This window comes from Manihot esculenta, chromosome 15 (assembly GCF_001659605.2).
Source record: "Manihot esculenta cultivar AM560-2 chromosome 15, M.esculenta_v8, whole genome shotgun sequence".
Classification (NCBI taxonomy): Eukaryota; Viridiplantae; Streptophyta; class Magnoliopsida; order Malpighiales; family Euphorbiaceae; genus Manihot; species Manihot esculenta.
Window position 1 is genome coordinate 19,349,244 of NC_035175.2, and position 21,397 is coordinate 19,370,640.

The 21,397-nt window shown below is 30.6% G+C and overlaps 1 protein-coding gene across 11 annotated transcripts in view; it reads right to left on the bottom strand.

Annotated features, from left to right (window-relative positions):
- LOC110601617 (inositol hexakisphosphate and diphosphoinositol-pentakisphosphate kinase VIP2) overlaps window positions 1-11,123 on the bottom strand; it is a 38,501-nt gene extending 27,378 nt beyond the window's left edge. For 3 of the 11 annotated variants that reach the window (XM_043951414.1, XM_021738816.2, XM_021738811.2), the window contains exons 1-12: window positions 10,792-11,121; window positions 10,605-10,664; window positions 10,490-10,536; window positions 8,486-8,569; window positions 7,773-7,836; window positions 7,239-7,392; window positions 6,153-6,223; window positions 5,602-5,706; window positions 4,083-4,175; window positions 1,792-1,866; window positions 1,014-1,099; window positions 85-291 (exon numbers count right to left, since the gene is read on the bottom strand). In XM_043951414.1, coding sequence (XP_043807349.1) covers window positions 85-291; window positions 1,014-1,099; window positions 1,792-1,866; window positions 4,083-4,175; window positions 5,602-5,706; window positions 6,153-6,223; window positions 7,239-7,392; window positions 7,773-7,836; window positions 8,486-8,569; window positions 10,490-10,536; window positions 10,605-10,664; window positions 10,792-10,875 — 1,130 coding nt within the window. In that variant the 5' untranslated portion in view covers window positions 10,876-11,121. Of the gene's footprint in view, window positions 1-84; window positions 292-1,013; window positions 1,100-1,791; window positions 1,867-4,082; window positions 4,176-5,601; window positions 5,707-5,832; window positions 6,125-6,152; window positions 6,224-7,238; window positions 7,393-7,772; window positions 7,837-8,485; window positions 8,570-10,489; window positions 10,537-10,604; window positions 10,665-10,791 lie in introns of those variants that run through there. The other 8 variants (XM_021738818.2, XM_021738815.2, XM_021738817.2 and 5 more) reach the window with 6 other exon arrangements.
- Window positions 11,124-21,397: the final 10,274 nt, after the last annotated feature.

Genomic DNA, 21,397 nt, shown 5'->3' on the forward strand with positions numbered 1-21,397 from the left:
TGAAATGAATTCCCTAGTTAACTAAGTTTCAAATGGAGTAATCAGAAAACAAAAGGAAAACAAATGGAAGATTCTGCGACATACTGACGAATAACTGTAATTACACAGCGAAGCTCCTCCGATTGCCCAAACGTGCCTATAATCCCACTTCCTTGACGAGTTAGTCCTTCACAAGGCTGGACTGGTTCATTAACCTTCCACGGTAAAGTGGGTGGAATTGCTGATGAAAGGTGAGGAGCTTTGGCATCTAAGAACATCTTCCTCAATACACAAGCAGCATCATCATAATATCTGCAAAGGAAAGAGAATTTAAATGTAAAAAATATAAAGAAATAAGAGCAATGAAGAGAAAAATAGACAATGGACAGTCCAATATACAGCCTGAGCCTGCATTATGAAACAAGTAATAAAATATAAACAACAACAACAACAGCGAGAACACAGCCTTTGTCCCAAACTAGTTGGGATTAAGGCTTCAAGCTAAATTGGTTGCCAAATTGACTAAATAAAATATTCTTCAATATTTTGACCATTAAGCCTTATGGTGACAGTTGACACCCAGTTTTATAATGTTGCATCAAAAATCAAGCATGAGTAATCTCAAATTTTCTTAACAAAAGATGGTTCCTATCAATATATTACTTATGGAAGCCACAAAGATCACGTGTAGTCATAAAATTCATCCAGTTTCAAAAGTTAATTTTTGGTTTTTCCCCCTCATTTCCAGCTAGATCTGTACAGTTAAGTCTCCAAATCAGAATTTATTTACATGTCTGAGACACAATAATATGCTCAAGATATTGGGGTTAGGGGAAGGAAGTGACCTTAGTTAAAAATGTAAAGGTAACAACACAAACAATGGCAGAAGCCAAACTTTTTTGCTTGCCTAATTTATTTTTATGGTTCCTTCTGGAGAAGAAATTCAATATGTAACCTTCATAAAAAGTATTTCAATTAATTTTAGCAGATCATCAACTCATCCTCCATTGGAATGAGAAGAAAGGAAGTATTACTTGTAGGAATTTTTCACAAAACTCCATCCATTCACATCACAAACATATGACCTTCCTTCACAGCGCAAGAGGTCAAACCCACAAACCTGCAAGCAATGGGTACAAATCGGTGATATACTTGCATCAAAATATGATGACATTGTGATGATAACAATAACAATATAATCATAAACTAGGCAAATAAGATTGAAGTTTATTTTAATTATACAAACTCACTTTAGCATCTAACCAAAGGAAGACAAGTTTAACATGTTGCCTCCTCACATTAAAAAATTGACCAGCACAAACTATCTACCATATAATGTATTCAAGAAGGCTCACATTTTTTTATCGAAGAAAGAGCATTCAAAATTTCAGAGAAAAGGACTTCAGATAATGATAAAAGTTTGAACCAGATGGGAAATGGCAAAGCCTAGGCTAAAGTAATCACACCAATAAGAATTGAAGCAGCTACCACCAAGATTTGATACTAGATCAATTCTCTTTTGTTGTAAAAATAGAATTAATAAGGAGGATGAACAATTTGAAAAACATGATAGTGAAAGGCAATAATAAAATGTGTTGATCGTTTGGCAGACTTCACAAGTGCAAGATGAAACACTGTTAAGGCAACAAATCTGCCTCAGTTCATTAATAATTCAATGGATGTGATAATCAAGGCAAAGATGGATAAACAGATGTGATGAATTAGCCACGATCAAGTCAGTAGAAAAAAAGCAATAACGTCTTTGAAATCAAAAGACCACTGATTTTTCTAACATAAATTCTGATCACATACCGCTTGCCTAAATGCAATGCACACCTCTCTTGCCATTTGCTTCTCATTAGGTGTCAGCAAGACAGGATACCTAACCTGAAGAACAAATTAACAACCACATGTTTCAAACATATTATCAATAAACCCAAAATAAGAATGTTTACATCAACTCAAGCAGTATCATTCTTGTTGGTATGTGCTTAAACAAAAAATAATTTGTTATTATAGATGCTAATTGCATCATCTGGTTGTTCCTTTCTTTCCCTTTCTAAATGATATTCAGATTTCAGACATTTGCCAATTACTAGCTTCACAAGACATCGACAAACAAGTAAACACGGTAAACAGGTCCAGTGCAGCCAAATAATTAGCAAAAACATGGCTGGACATGAGACCCATACTAGAAAAGAAAAAAATATATCTACATAATTCAGTACAGGTGATAAGTCCTAATAAATGCATTGACCACCAATTCTGAACTTCACAATTCTGAAGACACATTGAACCACACAAAAGAAAGAAAGAAATATTCACCATACTCATGGAATCGAAAACCTAGAACCTGCTTAGCCTGAGATATGACACAAGAAGAAAAGTTTAAGATACACACTTCCTTAACTACTCAAAAAACTGAACAGTCTTCAATTTAGATGTTACAATTTAGAATATTACCACATGCCCATCGCTTGATAGTGCTGGCTAGAATTGATAATCACAAATACTACCAATGATCTCACATTGTACCACAAATATGCAATATGGGTTATGATAACTACTCACCCTTCAAAATCCCAGAAGGAGCTCACACAATAGAGTTAGAAGTCTAAAAAGAATATTCACTTAAGCACGCACAACCATAGTTGTCAAATCGAGAATCGAAATCTTCATTTCATGAATCGAGAATCAAGAATCGAATCATAAGATTCGCTAAGACTTCCAATAATCAATTAAAAATAATACATGTTCTAAAAATAAGTAAAAAAAATATATCATAATGACATATTTTGATAAATATAGAATTATTATTTATTTAATTAGAAATATTCTTCAAAATAGAATAATATGTATGAATTATGTTATATGATTTTTTTGTTATAAATTATAAACTTTGGAATTGTCCACAATAGTTATCATTATACATATACCGAAATTCTCATTTAAATTTGATCAAATAATTAAATAGTAAAAAAGATAGCATATTAGAATATTATAAATATAAACTATCATAACTTAACAACTATAATTAGTCAAGTAACTTAACTGAAAAAAAAAAAACAAAAAGACAAAAATAAGGAAAGGGAAAAGAATGGTTGGTGGAAGAAAAATTAGCTAAAGGAAGGTTTTGTATACAGTTTTTTATAGCAAAAATGAATAAGATCTTAAATTTAGAAAATATAAGGCTAACAAACTCTTTTAAATAATTAATTGTACCGGGTGAACAATTCTTTGATTCACCTTATTCATTATCAATTTTTTTGATTTAGTCACAATTAATGTACCCTATAGATTTGAATCGCTAGAATGTAAAATCGAATCAAGAATTATAAGATTCTGACAACAGTGCACACAACCACATGGTTTAGGGGTGAGGAGTAGGGGTGCAGCCATTGTGGGAGGAGAGGGGGGTTTGGGGTTCTGCACCTAAATCACTGGAGGCATGCAATTATAATGAAGAACAAACCTAGGCACGTCTTTGCAATATATTCTCCAAGGTTGCTCTCTTCATTTTAAGTTACTCCATCTAAATATCTCTACCATCAATTTGACTATATAAGCAACCTTACCACAATCAGTATTAAAACACCAAAAAGAAGAAAGAAGCCAATATTACTAGACAACCTTTCTAAATAATGCAGAAGAAGACACTACTGTTCCAATTTTTTCAGCAGCACACAACCAACTTTGTTCTCCCTCTCCCTGCTCTACTGTTTTTAACTACAGGTTGTCTATTCATCCTTTCCTAATTTTTCATTTCTCATTTCACATTCATTTGACTTCAATATTAACCATATCAGCATGTATTTTTTTTTTTTGAAAATATATCAGCATGTATTAATCCTCAGTTACCAATTGGATGTTTCTCATATGAAACAAACTGAAATGAACCATTTACCACCAACATGGAACATTCAAACATATCATATGTTCACACACTTAAAATGTCTCTAGAAAATACAACATTGCCACAGTAACAAGAAAAATGATAGGATGTGATAAACAAAGGAATTAAAGTATAAGAGGACAAATGAGTCGTTAACATGTGTTGAAGAGAGAGAGAGAGAGTAGCAGATTAGATAGGTTAAGGGAATTACTTCCTTGCCATCGGGGTTTCTCATAACAACACCATCAACCACAGGAGACTTCCTTGCCTCAGCATGTGCATATTCAGGACCGACAGTATATACCTATGATCATTCAATGAGATGGAAAGACAAACCATTCATGACTTGGAGAACAAGAAGTAATCAACACATGATTAAATATTGCAAGCAAAGAAAAGCAGCATACACCAAGAAGAAACAAACGCATTAATGTATAGATTAAAGTCCAGGACTGAGACCAATTTATGAACCATATACTAAAGCAATGATTGACAGAGATGACCACAGGTTAACAGGGAGCAAAGGGTGGATGTACCTAGGTTTGAGCAGGGCAGCGTCAATCAACCACACTCAACTTTTGTCATTTGATTTAAATTTGTAGAGATTCACATTTGGAGATTCACATTTGGACAATATGTGGTCTTATATAGTAAAATTAAAGTGATTGATAAAGCTTTGTTTTAATCCTGTATATGGTACATAATTTTAGTAATTTCATGATCATTCAAAATAATTTTCCAAGCTTGTTTTTTTCTTATTGTTATCGGTAATCTACAATTACTAGGTAGTTATCCTTAACTCATTATTTACAAATTACAATTGCAAAGTGACTTATTTAACCATTAAAAGAATAATTTTGGCTTTGCCACTGCATAGAACAACATAAACGGACATAGCAAGAACATTAAAGAAAAGGACATGCAGATCTGATATCTGGTGAAAACAGCATCTTACATATCCCAAAAATAAGGTCCATATCCTTATTTAAGTTTACAAAAAAAACTATGATCTTTGGAACAATATAGAATGTCCTTCTGACTCCCAAGGTACATGTGCCCAACACAATGTATTGAGGAAAACCAATTATCCCAATGGAATGTCCTCTAGGCACATGTGCACAATATATTGCATGGAGTGGCCAACCATCAAATAGTGCAAGCGGGCAATGGGGATGTCATCAAAATCTTTCTTTTTTCATGTACAAGGTTAAGTATAACCTAATGAAGGACTGAAATTTACTTGAATCTCATAGCTACAAGAGGATTCATGACGCACATCACCAGAAAAGGATTAAATGTGAAGATTATATTCGCTTGAAAGAGCAACCAATAGGCCACAAAACCATAGCCCCATAACTATCAGAGATAAAATTTAGAAGTGTCATAGTTAAGCACTCATCTTTGTTACAGAGGTGAGCCTTGGCACAATGATGAGATTGTTTGATATTAATTTTAGACAGCCACAGATAAATATATCTTGATCAATTTAATCCTAAACATATTAATACCATTACTTTTTTTTAAGATCTTCCAAAATCGATGAAGGACCCCCAGAAGGTCAATCCAAATGTTTTAAAGCAAGTCATTCGTCTCAGTCTAACAAACTTGAGTTTTGGAGAGCGCTGTTCAAGTATTGTACCAAGGAAAATGCACGAGTGCATCTTCATCTGCTTAAAAATTAGATTCAATTAACATATTAAAGGAAATAACATAAAAGCCAAGTATACAACCTTGACATCTGTTCCTCCTGTTGGCATAAATTCTTCATATATATAAGATCCTTCACGCCTCACTCTTCTAACCTCTGGGTGGAACTCACTTGACCGGTTTCCAACCTGAAATCAAAATCAATAACATGTAAGTATTATCATACATGATGAAAGTAGAAGCCTCTCAGCAAAAAAGAAAAATGTAGCAGACGAGCTATTGCACATATTAATATGTAAAATGGAAATACTTACAAGTTAAATCTGATAAAACAGTTATTCTTTAGTATATTCACATTTCACAACCATGCCAAAAGTAGAGGCAATCTTAACAACAGATTCGGGTATCTTTTCTACAAACCAGCATAACCAAGTATACTAATCCAGTCTGAATCTGATAAAGTCATAACTCCTTTTCATATGAGAATCAGTTAAGCTTCAAAAAAACATTTAACTGACAATAATTACACTTAGTACATGTCATAATTACACTTGGTCATAATAGAAGAAACACAGAGTAAATGCATTTTGATTTTGGATTATACAAACAAAAATTTTGTGAGAAATAAGCATACCTTCCTAAATAGTTCTTTCATGCCCCCACCTGCCGAGCTGGGATAATATATCATGATACTATGATCATCCCCTAGATAAAAGAATAATATGCAAGTCATTATCAAATATGCTTACTAGAGAAGGCAAACTTTACTACTTCAAAGTTCAAATAAATAATGTGGTAAACAATTGGTAAATATAACTCCAAATGCAGTAATAATTTAATGCAAAGATTCTGTGTAACCCACAAACAGTTGTACCTTTACTCTCCTAATGAAAGAGAGTAATTCACCAATGACTAAAACAAACCATATCTTACTATACTTCTGCAAAATTGAAAATCAAGAACATTGGAACACTCATCGCATCTATGTTCTTTTTTCCTATGGTTTAAACTTAATTCAGATTCACCAGATGGCAGATGCTGAAGAAAACAATATTCTTCAGTTCTGATGCTATGGAATAGATCAGAACAAGTCAAATGATAGTTGAGGACAAAAACCTAACATGAAAAAGCCGCTATCTGTAAGAGGTTATTTCAATATATTCTACTTTCAGCACTTCCATGAAGCATTTGGCTGTTAAGACTTGCATCCACATGCTTAAACTTCGTAGCTCAAGAATTTTAGACAGTACCACATACAGGCATGGACACCAAATTGCTTTTATGATGGAAAAAAAAAAAGGCAAGAAAGTTGAAAAACAGAGGACATGAGAATTATAGTTACAATTTTGTCTTCTTCCATCCACCTTATTCATATGAAACAATGGGACAGCACAATCAAGAGGTGATAATAAAGCTGCCTAGACAGGCATGTGATAAAGGCTCAATGCACAAAAATAAATTGTCTCGTCATCACATATTTGAATTCTTTTCACACTCTTTTTTCTTTTGGTAGTGAACAATGGAAGCATGAGCTGGAAGAAATATCAAGTTTATTTATAATCATTTCCCAGGTTAATAGCATTAAAAATGCATAATAACTTTCTTTTTTATTTTCTTGAACCAGAAAATAAAGGTGCTTTTTGACACCATTTGCAAAATTGTAACGAGCAGACGCAGCAAAAAATAGAGAACTCATTGATTCCTTAATTAATATGCTCACCATCAACAGGTTTCTCCACAAATGGCTTCCAAAAGCGATTGCCATGAACCTCAACAAAATCTTCTTCCTCGATAAAGTAATCCAGTTCTTGACATGGAAATTCTCTATTAACAAGGGCATATCTTGGAACAGGGATTCCATATGCTTCAAGACACTTGTATTCCAAAAAAAAAAAGATAAAATAAAGTAAATATTTTCATTAGTATCTCATTCAACTGCTGTACCAGGAAATGCTAACTGAAATGATAAATCTTAATTATATTCATGAAGAGTTAAAGACCTTTACGAAACATATTATATTGAGTACATGAATACGATCTCCTGATCTGGATTCATTAATCATGCGCAAACAATTGCCATTGAGAAAAGGAAAACATGCAAAGACATGTTGATTTCAAGATGGTGAAGAGAACATTGTTCAGCTGGATATATGCAGTGTTCCCCACAAAAACGATATACAGCTAGAAACACAAGAAAACACTGAAAAAATTGAATCTAAATCTTGATAGTAAGGTCGAAATTTTCACTGCACACCTGGTACACCTTCCTTCGGTCATGAAGAAGGTGTTGTGGCTCTAATTCATTCACCAGATAAGGCCTGAATCAATTGAAAAGAAAAAAGGATCAAATATAAGATACATCCCAAAAAATACACAAATTTAGAAAAGCTGTATCATGGAAGCAGATGATGCATGGAAACGGCTACAACATTACCATTAAATTTTCATATAAGAGAGCATCACAATTATAAATACATTATTACATATAAAGTCATCTAACTATGAGCATACTCCCATAAGCAAAGGAGTTTGTTGTATTTATTCAACATGCCAACAAAATAATAGTGACCAAAAATAGATTGTTAATGATGAACAAAGTGGACTGGTAATTTAGCACTCAATCAAATCCACAGAAAAAATGCTGTTAATGTTTGACAGACATAAGGAGTTACATGAAATTTGGTTATTATTCAATAACGTGAACATATGAAAAATGGTGAACAAAAAATGGACTGGTTACAAGTTGGCATTGTTAAAGCAAACAAAGTGGAATGATAACTTAACAATCAAAATCAGATCCACAATAAAAGTTCTGGGAATGTATAAATAGATGGTAAACAATAAGAAGAAAATGTAGAGTAGATGAATGGGGAGAAATTCACAGTTGATATTTTCCTGGAAAGGAAAGATATTTACAGTTAATTGATCATAATAAAAATGGACAGGAAAAAGAAAAATTAAACTTACTTCCTTAAAGCAGCATATGCCTCAGCCTTTTTAAGGGGATAGCCAGTGGAATAGAAGGCAATCAAACAATCACATATTGGCCAGCTGGAATAAGCAGATACCACAATAAATTAGTAATATTCCAAAGAAAAGTCACATCATCAAATTCTAAGGGCCCACGATTTAAACTGATCAATTGAGATAAGAATAACAACATTGACACAACAATTAGGAAGATTCTCCCAAATCAGTAGCACAAGCATCATACCCCTTTAAATACTAAATGTTGAAAACGGACACCAATAATGGAGATGATGCAGCAACACTACACATGTGAGCTTCAACCAAACAATTCCTCACTGACAACTCTATTCTTAGAAGGACAATAATCACCATATAATAGGATGAGACTGGGAAACAAGAAGGATGAAAATTCAATAGGATCATGTGCAAAAGAAAATTTCAATTCAATGCCTATAACTAGGAAAAGAAGAGAAAGGGAGAGGCGGGGACCAAGACTTTGGGCAGCAGTTCTAGAAAGAAAATTCTTAATTACTCAATGTTCCCCAACTCTCTCCCATTTGGCCACATCTTTTAGACAACACGAAGATAAAACACCTCCATATTTTTTAACTTTTAGCACTAAATTTCTCACTTTTTTTGCTACCGTTCAAAATTTTATGATCTCCAGAGGATAGGTGTAAAATGCAACCAATTATTAAAATTTAGGCACTCTTTATTCATGTTGCTAGGCTAGATTACTGGTTACTTGGTTAGACCATGAAAAACCAATGGCTCTTTGTTTCTTTTCTTAAATGAATAACCAGTCACCGCTACTACAACCTCCAGGGAACCATTATCATAAGAAATTCTGCTGTCATTGCCACCACCAAAATCAATACCATAGAAGGCCAACATAACCATCACCACCATGTTGAAATAACTCTGCCACCAGCAGAAAATTGTCGTCATCCCTTGTGATCCAACACTATCATCATCATGCCACTAGCATCAAAAATACTTTCAAATCATTGTTAAATCACAGCCACTGTACCAGCACTATGAACACAATTGTCTGCCACCATCAAGACCGTGAGGCAACATATGTTGTACTTGGGTCAAAATGACACAGGAAACGACATAAAGTATGTGTTCAACACATATTAATGCAGTCGGACACTCACTCAGAAAGATATCTAAAAGATGAAAAGCATAGTTAATAGAACACTGTTTTCTCCCAAATGGAAGAGCATGGTTAAAAGGGCACTACGTTTCTCCTCAGACAGAAAATAATTATTGGTGTTTTTTTTTGGATGATGCATTTGGTTGTATTACTTGATCTAGTTAGGGTATAGTTATTATTATCTAATTTTACATTTTATATTTTATTTTATTTTATTTACATAACATATCTAAACACCAACGTCTAAATTTAAATCCATATCCTCATATTTCTTTATCTAGAAAGTTCACAAGTCCAACATAAGGATATGTACTTCAATACCCGTACCCGAGTCCGAGTAACATAAAGCATATGTAGAAAGCAAAAGAAGCCCATGAATATGCTAAGAAGTTGCCGTGGATTTTTTTTACAAAACACTTGGATAACTTCTTAATCTGCAAAAACTTAATGAACATCCAAACAACAATAGGAAATAAAATTCACAGCCTCTAAGGTTTCGTTTATTTCTTGTATGTAGAAAATATTTTCAAAAAAATAACTTGTTTTCCATTATTTAGCCACGAGGTTAAAAAAATATGAGGTCACTTCTTGAAAGTTTAGTAGTAATATTAATAAGATTCTCGAAGTTGAGAAAATAATTTAATTTCCCTTTGAATAAAAAAAATATATTTTATTGATTAATTTTCCTGAGCGTCAACACCAGAAATTGCAGAAAACATTTTCCTGTAAAATATTTCCTAAATGTCAATAAAAGCAAAACAACCAACCAAACATTTTCCAGCACAACAATTCGCAGCAAACCAATAACCAAACGATATTTAACTAATTATCCAAAAATGTACCTCTCAATTGGATCTTCAAGAATAACTTTGTCCCCAAAATGTATAATCTACAAACATAAAACAATAATAAAATTTAAGAAAAAATCACTTCCAATCTTCAACAAAGTTCATGTACCTCAAATTCACCAAAGGCCTGTAATCTCTCTAGGATTCGTCCCATTGGCGCCGATAACACCTAAACAAACCACAGTCAGTAAGAAAAACATCGAAACATATAAAAATCCTACATTATTCTGATTGGCGAGATTCATTCATTGCAGTCTTCATTAATATGCATCAAAAAAAGCAAAAAAGAAGAGAACCTCCAAGCCGCATTTCACCTTCTTTTCCATCACGCAGACTCCAATAGTTATCTTCTTCTCAACAATTCCTCCGTCCTCCTCCATCTCTGTCTCACGTTCTCTCTGTATCTCTCACTCTACAAACCAAAAACCAGAGTTCCTCTGTTTCTCTCTCTCTGTATGTATATATATATATATAAAAAGGAGAAGGGAGGTCACGGGGATAAGGGCAGAGCGATTCACGGAGTAAAGCAGAGGGAAATGAAAGAAAGCGAAAAAGATTTTGTAAGCGAGAGACGAAGGGCCTGTTTGGACATGAAAAAAATTTGAAGCGGATTAAAGGATTCTGGAATATGCAGCACCTGCTTAAAAAAGGCTGATTTTTAAATTTTTATTTTTCTCTTTTTCTGGGATGGATACGTGTAAAGTTTGCATCTTTAATTGCAGTTTTTGGATTTTATATGGAAATAGAACCTGTATTGGAATATACTTTTCCTGAATTACCCTCATCCAATTAATTACTTATTAATTGATTACTTAAACCTTCAACATACTTCTCCCTTCAACCACAATATTTGAACTTTGACCTTAATTTTGAAAAATCTCATCTTAGAATTCAATAGTTAAAAATGAGAATTAAATCAACGTTACAATTCCATCCACCAAATCATGTATGAATTAACCATTTTAGGTTTTTTTCAATGAACTAATTTAATCATTTAAATTTTCTTTTTTTAATAAATTAATTTAAAAAATATATAATTAACTTATGAGAAAATAACAAATATAATCATGTATTTAATTACAGTAAAATTTTAAAAATTTCAATACAGGACACGTCTATTTGACAAATAGAGTTTGTATTCCATAACTAGGTGTTAAAGAATGTTCTAATTTCTTTAACAAGTTGAACCCTTTATAAATATTGCTATTATTATATTATGAAAAAATAAAAAAATAAAATAAAATTTATTGATTAAATTACTGGAAAAGTAAGGTTTCATATGTAATCCTTTATAACTTGATACTCTCGTCTTTTCCTCTTCATTAAACCTAATTTATTATTTCATCTTTTCCATAAAAAACGATCTACGTCAATTGACTATCGATGAAAAAGATGATGTTGTTGTATCTATTAAGAGGTCAAGAGATATTTCGATCGTCACTTATGATTTCTGTATGGTGGGAATGTTTCTCATATACAATCCAATCAATTTTCAGAATATACAGGCCTTTTTGGCAGATTTATGGCATCCTTTAGAAGAGGTATCTATCATGAAATTAAAGATAAAAAGATATCTGTTTCGATTTTTTAATAATGTTGATTTTGAAAAGCTTGATGAGAAAATTGCAGTCCGAATAAATGATGATACTAAAAAAATGCCAAGAAATACTAAACATAACGTTATTACAGGTTTTCCTTCCTCTCAACAGAATGCCTCCAACAACACTCCTGTGAATATTAATTTGACAGGCAACAGTGAAGCGGCTTATCCCACCAAAATTTAGGATAGCCGAAAGCAATAATCGTCCTATGTTGGAACTGCCGAGGACTCGACAATCATCGGACAGTTACTAGTTACAAGCCGAACATTTTATTTTTGATGGAAATAAAAACTCTTAGTTCTCGTATGAAATTTTTCGTAATTTTTTACATTTTGATAATTGCTTCTCAGTCAATAAACAAAGATTGGGAAGAGACCTTTTCTTAATGTGGAAAAGTCATATGTCTGTTTTTGAGATTGATTTTTTTTCAAATTTTATTGATTCGGTTGTTTCGGAATGTAATGTTCAACGGAGGTTTATTGGTTATTATGGATTTTCAAAATCGCAACGACGGCGTCAGTATTGAAATCTTATTCGAATTTTATCTCGTAAAAACTCTCTTCCGTGGCTTTGTTCGAAAGATTTTAATGGTTTATGCTCAAGAGACGAGAAAGAATGAGGAGTATCTTTGCCAAATTATCTTATGCAAGGATTTAGACAGACATTTGAGAAGTATTTTTACCAAGTAATCATTATGCAGGGGTTTGATTTTAAATGATTGTAAATTTTTACTAGACTTTATAACTAATATTTCTATTAAATGAATTCGTCGTAATACTACTGCTCATACTTTAACTATAAAATCTATTAGGTATAATCATATCTCTGTTTGGGATGATATTCCTCTTTATTTAATGAAATTTTATTAATACAATCAGTAATTTTATTTTATTTTTAAAAAATTACTGAAAAAGTAATCATTAATATAAATTATTGGTTGTTTACCGACTATTTTAAGTAACGAACAATGAAAATTGATAAGTAACTATAATTTTTACTTTCTTGTATTAACCAAATTACTAACTTAAATCTCCAAATGATTGGTATCAAGTAATTTCTTATAATAATTAACACTTTGATTTGTGGGTACAAAGAATATTGATTTCAATTTATATAAAAAAATTAAAAAATAAATGAAAAATATGAGGGAACATATAAAAGAAGTTGAATACTTAAAATTTTTTTACAGATTGATTTATTATTTTATTAATTTTTATATTTGGAAGGAAAATAATTAATTTTTTAATTAAAAATTTATTTTAAAAAATAGAATTGATACTTGAGTTGTAAGATTTTTTTAAAAATGATTTATTTCGGCTATGGGGTTAAAAGAAAAAGGCTCTACAATCTCAAATATCTAATTTCTCAATTTTTTTTCTATTTAATTGCATTTTTATGGTTTTGAGAAACTAAACTTACCTCTCAAGACTTAATCATGAAAGGCTTTTTGACATAAATCTTCCATCACAATCATCATAATCTTTTGCTTTTTTTTTTCTTATTTTATTTTTCATTATCTCACTTATTGCATTGTCAAAATCTATGTAATTTCAACGGCATCATAATTAAAGGTTGATATTTATTGATTTACTTTTATCCTCCAATTTTCCTAATCTCAAACTTTGAAATTAGATTAAGGACAATTTAATTTAAAATTAAATTCAATTGAATAAATTAAAATTTAAAATTTTAATATTTATAAAAATTAAATTAAATAAAAATTAAATTGAATCGAATCAATTTTATTCAGTTTGATTTAATTTAAACAGTTAAATTTTTTAATATATTTTTTATTTTATATACTTTACTTTTAATATTTTAAAATTTATTTAAAATATTTCAATTATAGTCAATCTCTTTACATTATTAAAAATAATATACTATTATTTTTAACCGATTCAATTTGATTTTTTAAAATTTTTTTATTAAAATTAAATTAAATTAAAATAATTAAATTCTTAAAATTAAAAAATTAAATAAAAATAAATAAAAAAATTGAATTAAAATTTTAAATTAATTTAATTTAATTAATTTTTTTCAATTTGAATTAAATACAGTTATTTTAATTTTAATAAATATAAAAAAATGAAAAATTAACGTAATAGTAATAAGGGCAAAATTGGGAAATTATTATAATTTGAGATATGGTTGAGAAATCTGACGACTGGCCACTGAAGCTTTCTTTTTGAAAAGGCATTTGGTTTTTGTGAAATGGTGGTAGCCCGACTGTTCCGAATCATTTAAGGACGCTTAGATTTTGGCTTATTAATTTGTTTACGCTTTCTACCTAAAAAGTTCTATAATGTGACAAAACTAGGATTATATCAAAATAACAAGTGGGATTTCTCATGTAAATTTTTAATTTAAATTATATACCATAATTATTAATTTAAAATCAAATCGAATTAAATAATTTAAAAGATTTTTAAACTTTATTTTTAGTAATTATAAGATTTAATTTAAGTGTTTCAAATTCTAACCTTAATTTTTTATTAATAATAATCACTAAATAATATAATTAAGAAAAAATAGCAAATTTTAGATTGAAAACTATAAAAACAAATTTAAAAAAAAGTTTTATAATTCATATGCTTATTGATATAAAATCATCAAAAAATAATTATTTGATTTGATTTTTTAAATTTTTTTTTATAAAAATCAATTTGAATTGGAAATAAAACAAACCGAATCAAAATTTTGATTAATTTAATTTATCAATTATTTTAATTTGCACCAATACTATTCACTTCTAGTTTGCATTAATAAAATAATTTTTTAAACAAAAGAGTGTTCTACTTCATTTATACAAGAGAGTAACATGTTTAGATAAATATAAACATTTTGTGGATTCAATTTCATATCAAATAAATTAAAAGTTAAAAATTATTTATTTATAAATATCCAATCGAATGGGAAAGAAATTAATATGAATCAAATTGATCTAATTTAATCTCATTTAGTTTTGTTTTGTCCATTGAATTTTTAATGAGGTTTTTTTATTATTTTATATTTTATTTTTTAGTGTTTAAATATTTAATTAAAATATTTTAATTTTAATTAGGATATGATTTTTTATATTTTTAAAATAATATAATATTATTAACTAATTGATTTGATTATTCGATTTAATTTTATTTATTTTTTAAATCAAAATTGAACCAAATGAAAAGGAATAAAAACTCAAATAAAATGTTAGAATTGATTTAATTTTTTTAATTATTTTAATTTTTAAGTGACCATTTATAAATCACACTTCTCTAATTGAAAGTAGAACTTCAATTCCATTATTTGATTTGCATAATTCTACTTCTCTTATACTCGCTCAAATAATATCTGTAAATTTCATTTTTCTAATTAAGTGCAACATATTTTATTAATTTATTTTTAAAATTTTATACTTTAAATTATATTATAAATATTATTATCTTTTATAAATTAAAAAAAGAAACTTATTTCTTAATAAGTTAATTTATATTCTAAAAATATTTTTATTAATATTCTAAAAATATTTTTATCTTACTTCCTATAGAGTAAAAGTTTTGGAAACATAATATACTTCATAAGAAATATACTTTCTAAGCAATACATAATTTTAAACCAAACAAGAGTTAGTCTACTTTCGACGCAAGTTTCCCTATGTGGTCCCTTATACTCTCGCCTTTTCCTCTTCATTAAATCTAACTTCTTCTTTCACTTTTCTCATAAAAGATGATCTGCGTCAATTGACTATTAATGAAGAAAAAGATATTGTTGTCTCTATTAAGAGTTCCAGAAATATTCTGATTGTCACTTATGATTTCTGTATGATAGGAATGTTTCTCATATACAATACAATTAATTTTCAGAATATGCAGACCTCTTTGACAGATTTATGGAGGCAATCCTCGGACAGTTATTGTATTGAAGGATTTGGTCCCTAATTACAAACCGAACATTTTATTTTTTATGGAAACAAAAGTTTTTAGTTTTCGTATGAAATTTTTTCATAATTTTTCATATTTTGATGGTTGTTTTTCAGTCAATAGACAATGATCGGAAGGAGACCTTTCGTTAATATGGAAGAGTCATGGGTTTCTGTGGTCGACTTTTCTTCAAATTTTATTAATTCGGTTGTTTCGGAATGTAATTTTCAATGGAGGTTTACTAGTTATTATAAGTTTATGGAATCGCAATGACGACGTCAGTTTTAGAACCTTATTCGAGTTTTATCTCGTATAAACTCTCTTCTGTGATTTTGTTTGGGAGACTTTAATGATTTATGCTCGAGAGATGAGAAAGAAAGGGGAGTATCTTTACCAAATTATCTTATGCAGGGGTTTAGATAAGCACTTGAGGAGCATTTTTGCCAATTTATGCAGGGGTTTGATTTTAAATGATTTTAAATTTTTGTTAAACTCTAGAACTGATATTTTTGTTAGATGGATTCGTCATAATACTATTCTAACTACTCATATTCTAACTTAGGTATAATCGTCTATCTGTTTGGGATTCAGTAATTTTACTTTCAAAAAAAACTTATAAAATATTTATGAATAATACTATTATTAATAAATTATTTTGTGGATTTAATTTATTAAAATATTTATAACTTTTTATTCAATTAAACACTTTCATCCACATTTATTTATTTGTTAATATTTAAAGAAAATATAAAAAATAAATAATATTTTTTAAAAATATTATATAATATTTCTTTTATCCTATAATTTTTATTCACATATATCAATAAATATAATTTTTTATTAACTTTTTAATTATATTCATTTTAAATATATTAAATTTTATTAAATATTAAAAATATTTTGAAAATATTTTTAAAAAATAAAAAATTAAATAGAATTATAATAATTTTTATACGATATTATAATTTAAAAAAAATAAATAATAATTTTAAAATAATTATAAGAGAAAAAATGATAAAGTTATAAAACGGAGAAAGCAGTATGATTTTTAAACTTTCCGTAATTTAAACGATAATGGCATTGATTTATTGAACACATTAAATGTTTTTGGGGATGTGGCCCATGTGGGTGTTGTATTTCAGAATATTCGAAATGAATTTAAGCAAGTAGGATTTTTTATTTATTTATTTATTTTAAAGGTTGGCCAATTGGAATGTTTTTGATTGACAAGGACAATCACATATAAAATATTTAGTCAAATTTATTTAAAAAAAGAAAAAGAAAAAGAGAAGAGAAAATTCAATGTAAAGCCAGAAGATTGAGGGTCAAAGGACTAAGAGCCAAAACGAGTGGCTCTCAATTGGCGAGGACGCTGGATTTGGTGGTTGACGTGACGGTGACAATCAAAGTCATTTTAACGATATTGCAATTGGAATTTAGACCGCAAAAAATTGTACTGGCGGCTATTATTTTTTGACCCACACAGTCAACTTTGTGTTTCATATTAATTTTCATTAATTTTTGAAAGATAGATTATTTTTATATTTCTAAAATATAATAAAATTAATTCTTATATCTTTTTATTTTTAAATCAATAGTTTAATTTATGTAATTCAATTCCGTAGAAGACATTTCCATTTAATTTAAAATATTTTTAAATATATAATATTATTAAATTATTAAATTATATCAAAATTAATATTTTATATTTCTTTATTTATAAAAATAAATAGTTTAGTTTTAATATTTTAAAATTATCAAACTGAAGAAAAAAATTAATTTGATAGAGTTAAAAATAAATAATTAAATTATTAATTTTTTATATAAAATTATTTAATATCTAAAATTTACTATTTCAATTAATTTAGATTTATGCTAAATAATTCCATTAAATAGCGAACACTCCTCAAATTTTTAAAAATATATTCTATTTAGAGTTTAAATCCGAAAATTTTATTTAAAAGAGAAAATAAAGAAAATAGTTCTGCACCGTATAAATTAACCTTTTTTTTTATTATTAAAACCTTTTCTTTTCAAAAGGATATTTGTTTTAAAAACGTGTTTTTCATTTAATTTCAATGCTAAGTAAAATCAAAATCTCAATTTTACCCTTCACCTGCCATTTAATCTTAAAATCAAATATAAATTATTTTTCATTTATTAATTATATTAAAATTAATATATATGTATTTTAATGTTTAAAATCAATAATTCAATTCATGTTTTATACTCCATTAAATTAAAGGCACATTGATATATTTTTCATTAATTATTTGTAAAATAACTAGAATACCATTATAATAATTTTTTTTCTTTGAATTATATTCAAATTAATATATATTTCCTGACTTTTTAAAATCAATATTTTCATCTTTGAATTTCAAATTTATTAAATTAAAAAATTGCTTTTAAATATGGACGAGATTTTTCAATTCGACAAAATTAATTACATGTCGTAAACTATAGTTTTAAAAATTGATAAACATATTTTAAAAGAAAATTATTTTTTTAAATAAAGAAATGAAAATTAATTGAAGTATCAAAATTTATCAGTTTTTTTTAAGCTAATAAATATATTAAGAAAAGAGAACAGAAAATAAAATCAAGAGCACAAATGATCCACTAAACCTGAGCCAATAGACTTCCCCATATACCGAATCTATGATCCAAAAATATCAGTTTTGATATAGCTCATGATTAAAAATTAATTTACCCTAAAGTTAAAATGATGGTCAACTCTTTTTATCTATTACACGAGTTGAAATTACCTTTTTTTTTTTTATTTTTTATTTTTTATTTTCAAGCATAAATCCTGAGTATTTTTTTTTTTAAAAAATAAAAGTGTAATTTCATTTAAATTTGAAAATCAAATATCAAAGTATGAACAATCAATTATGGAGGATTGTTCAGCCACTCCACACTATCTGAAATAATAGAGGCAGCTCTAGCTATAAGATGTGTACACTATTGGCAGACATAGAAATAAAACTCACATATATTGAATTCATCTCTGCTGTTAGAGATTTACAATTATCAATAAAGAACCCAAAACTAGAAAAATCAAAATTTGAAGAAGAAAGCAAAACCTTCACTACCATAAGAGCATCTGATTCTAACACTATCTGATCATGGCCCAGCCTCTTAATCCAACTTAAAACTTCTCTAATGGTAATTAGCTCAGCTGTTTTAAGAGAGAAGTAATCAAGAATTTGAAATTGACAAGCTCCAACAAAAGAACCATCATATGAGCGAGCACTCCACCAACTCCAATGAAACCGTCAGGAAAGACGGCTGCATCTACATTAGCTTTTAAGAATCCTTGAGGCGGTGGAACCCAAAAATGTAACGGCAAAGGAGCTGGTGCAACAACAAAAGAACTGTCATCAACATGTCGCGCATTACACCAATCGTAGAGAACTGTCCTAGCTCGATACACCACAGCAGCAAGGCTCAACCACATCAAAGATCAAACAACATCATTTCGTGTTTGCCAAAGAGCCCAGTAGGTCATTACCACCATACCTTGGTCTTTCTTCCTCACCAATTGTAAAACCGAGCACAACCATGCCAGAAATGACGCCGACTGAGGGAAAAGCTGTAATACCCGGCTAGACTCCGGTATCGGAATTCCTACCGTCCGGTGGAATCTCGGATGTCGGAAACCTCTAGAAGGGTAAAATGATGTATTTATAAAATGTTTTCATGTTTTTGATGATGTTAAGTAAAAAGGAAAATGAGTTTTGAATGAAAATAGCCTTGGAGGAAGACCCAGGTTCGGCCGCCGAACCTCAAGTTCGGCCGCCGAACATGCTTGCACTTCGGGTGTGCTTTAGGCCCCCGAATGCATAAGTGAGGGAAGTCCAGGTTCGGCCGCCGAACCTTAAGTTCGGCCGCCGAACATGGCATGCATGCGGAGGCACATTAGGCCCCCGAAAGTGGCCTGGCCAGCCACCTATAAAGGGGTTCTTTAGCCGAAATGGGTGAGTTTTTCTCCCCATTTTCGGCCAAGGTGAGCTCTCCGCCGTCCCTCATCGATTTTGAGTTTCTTCCTTCAAATCTTTCATGATTTTCACGGGTTTTCACTTTGTTTTGAAGATTTTTGAGCATATAGCAAGTTTTGGAGCTTGGAGGTTCAAGGAACTCGATCTCTCCCATCTCCGAGCTAGGATCGTTTTTCCTCTCGATCTTCAAGAGGTAAGGGTCGATCTTGAGCTCGTTGTATGTTTTAAACAAGTTTTAAGTTGATCTATGGGGTAGAAATACATGTTTAGGTTTTGGTTGGTTTTATGGGTTATGTTAAGTTTTTGAGCAATGTATGATGTTTGTGGTTGCTTGACGTGTTGTAGTTGGGGTTTAAGATAGTTGAAGCCCCTAGGAGCTTGTATACTTAAGTATGCATGTTGTAGATCAGGTTTATGCATGTTTGCAAGGTTTGGGAGGCGTTTGTGCATGTTGGAGCTGAGTTTCTGCCACTTTGGAAAAACTCAGGTTCGGCCGCCGAATGGACTTTCGGCCGCCGAACCCGCTTGTGGAGGCAGCCTTCGGCTGCCGAAGCCTGCCCCCGAAAGAGGACTTTCGTCTCTAGAGCGCAGTTTCGGCCGCCGAAAGTGCCGCCGAACATGCATGAGTTTTATCTCTGTCTGGGAGTTTCGGCCGCCCAAGGTGCCGCCGAACCTGCCTGACTTTCGGCTCTGGAAGGACTTTCGGCCGCCGAACCTGCGGCCGAAGGTGCCCTGTTCAGCCTCCTTTGCATGAATTCTTTGATTGTTTTAAGGTATTTCAGGGGGTTTTTAGGGGATGTTCTTAGAGTTATGTTCTTGTATGTTAGGTCCCTCATTTGAGTCCACCTGTGTAGGTTCGGGCCCGAGGAACCAAGGACCCCAGCAGTGAGTTCAGCTGCTTCGGTGTTTGTCTGAGTCAGCCAGAGGTGAGTGGAACTGAACTTAATCTTTTAAATTGAGAAATTAAATGTTTTATCATGTTTCATGCATCATGATTATGCAATAGGATGATTGCATTAGATTTCACGAATATGTTGCATCACATTCTTTATTGTTGATGTGGGTGAATGTTGGATGACCCAATTAGTCCCTGAGGAAAGTCCAGGACCCCATTCTACGGCCTGGCACGGATATGGGACTCGAAGACCAGGTGCCCAGAGGAGGCCCTAGGGCAATGGTAAGTAATGAATGATATGACAAGAAGACCAGGACCCCATGCTACGGCCTGGCACGAAATGATGCTGGGACTATTTGGTGACAAGTTCACCCAACCCTTGATGTGAATTGTCTGAGTTATGATGCATTTCATATGAGCATGTTTGTTAACATGTTTTTATGGTTCTACTCACTGGGCTTGTTAGCTCACCCCTCTCCCTTAACCCCCAGGTTTGCAGGTAC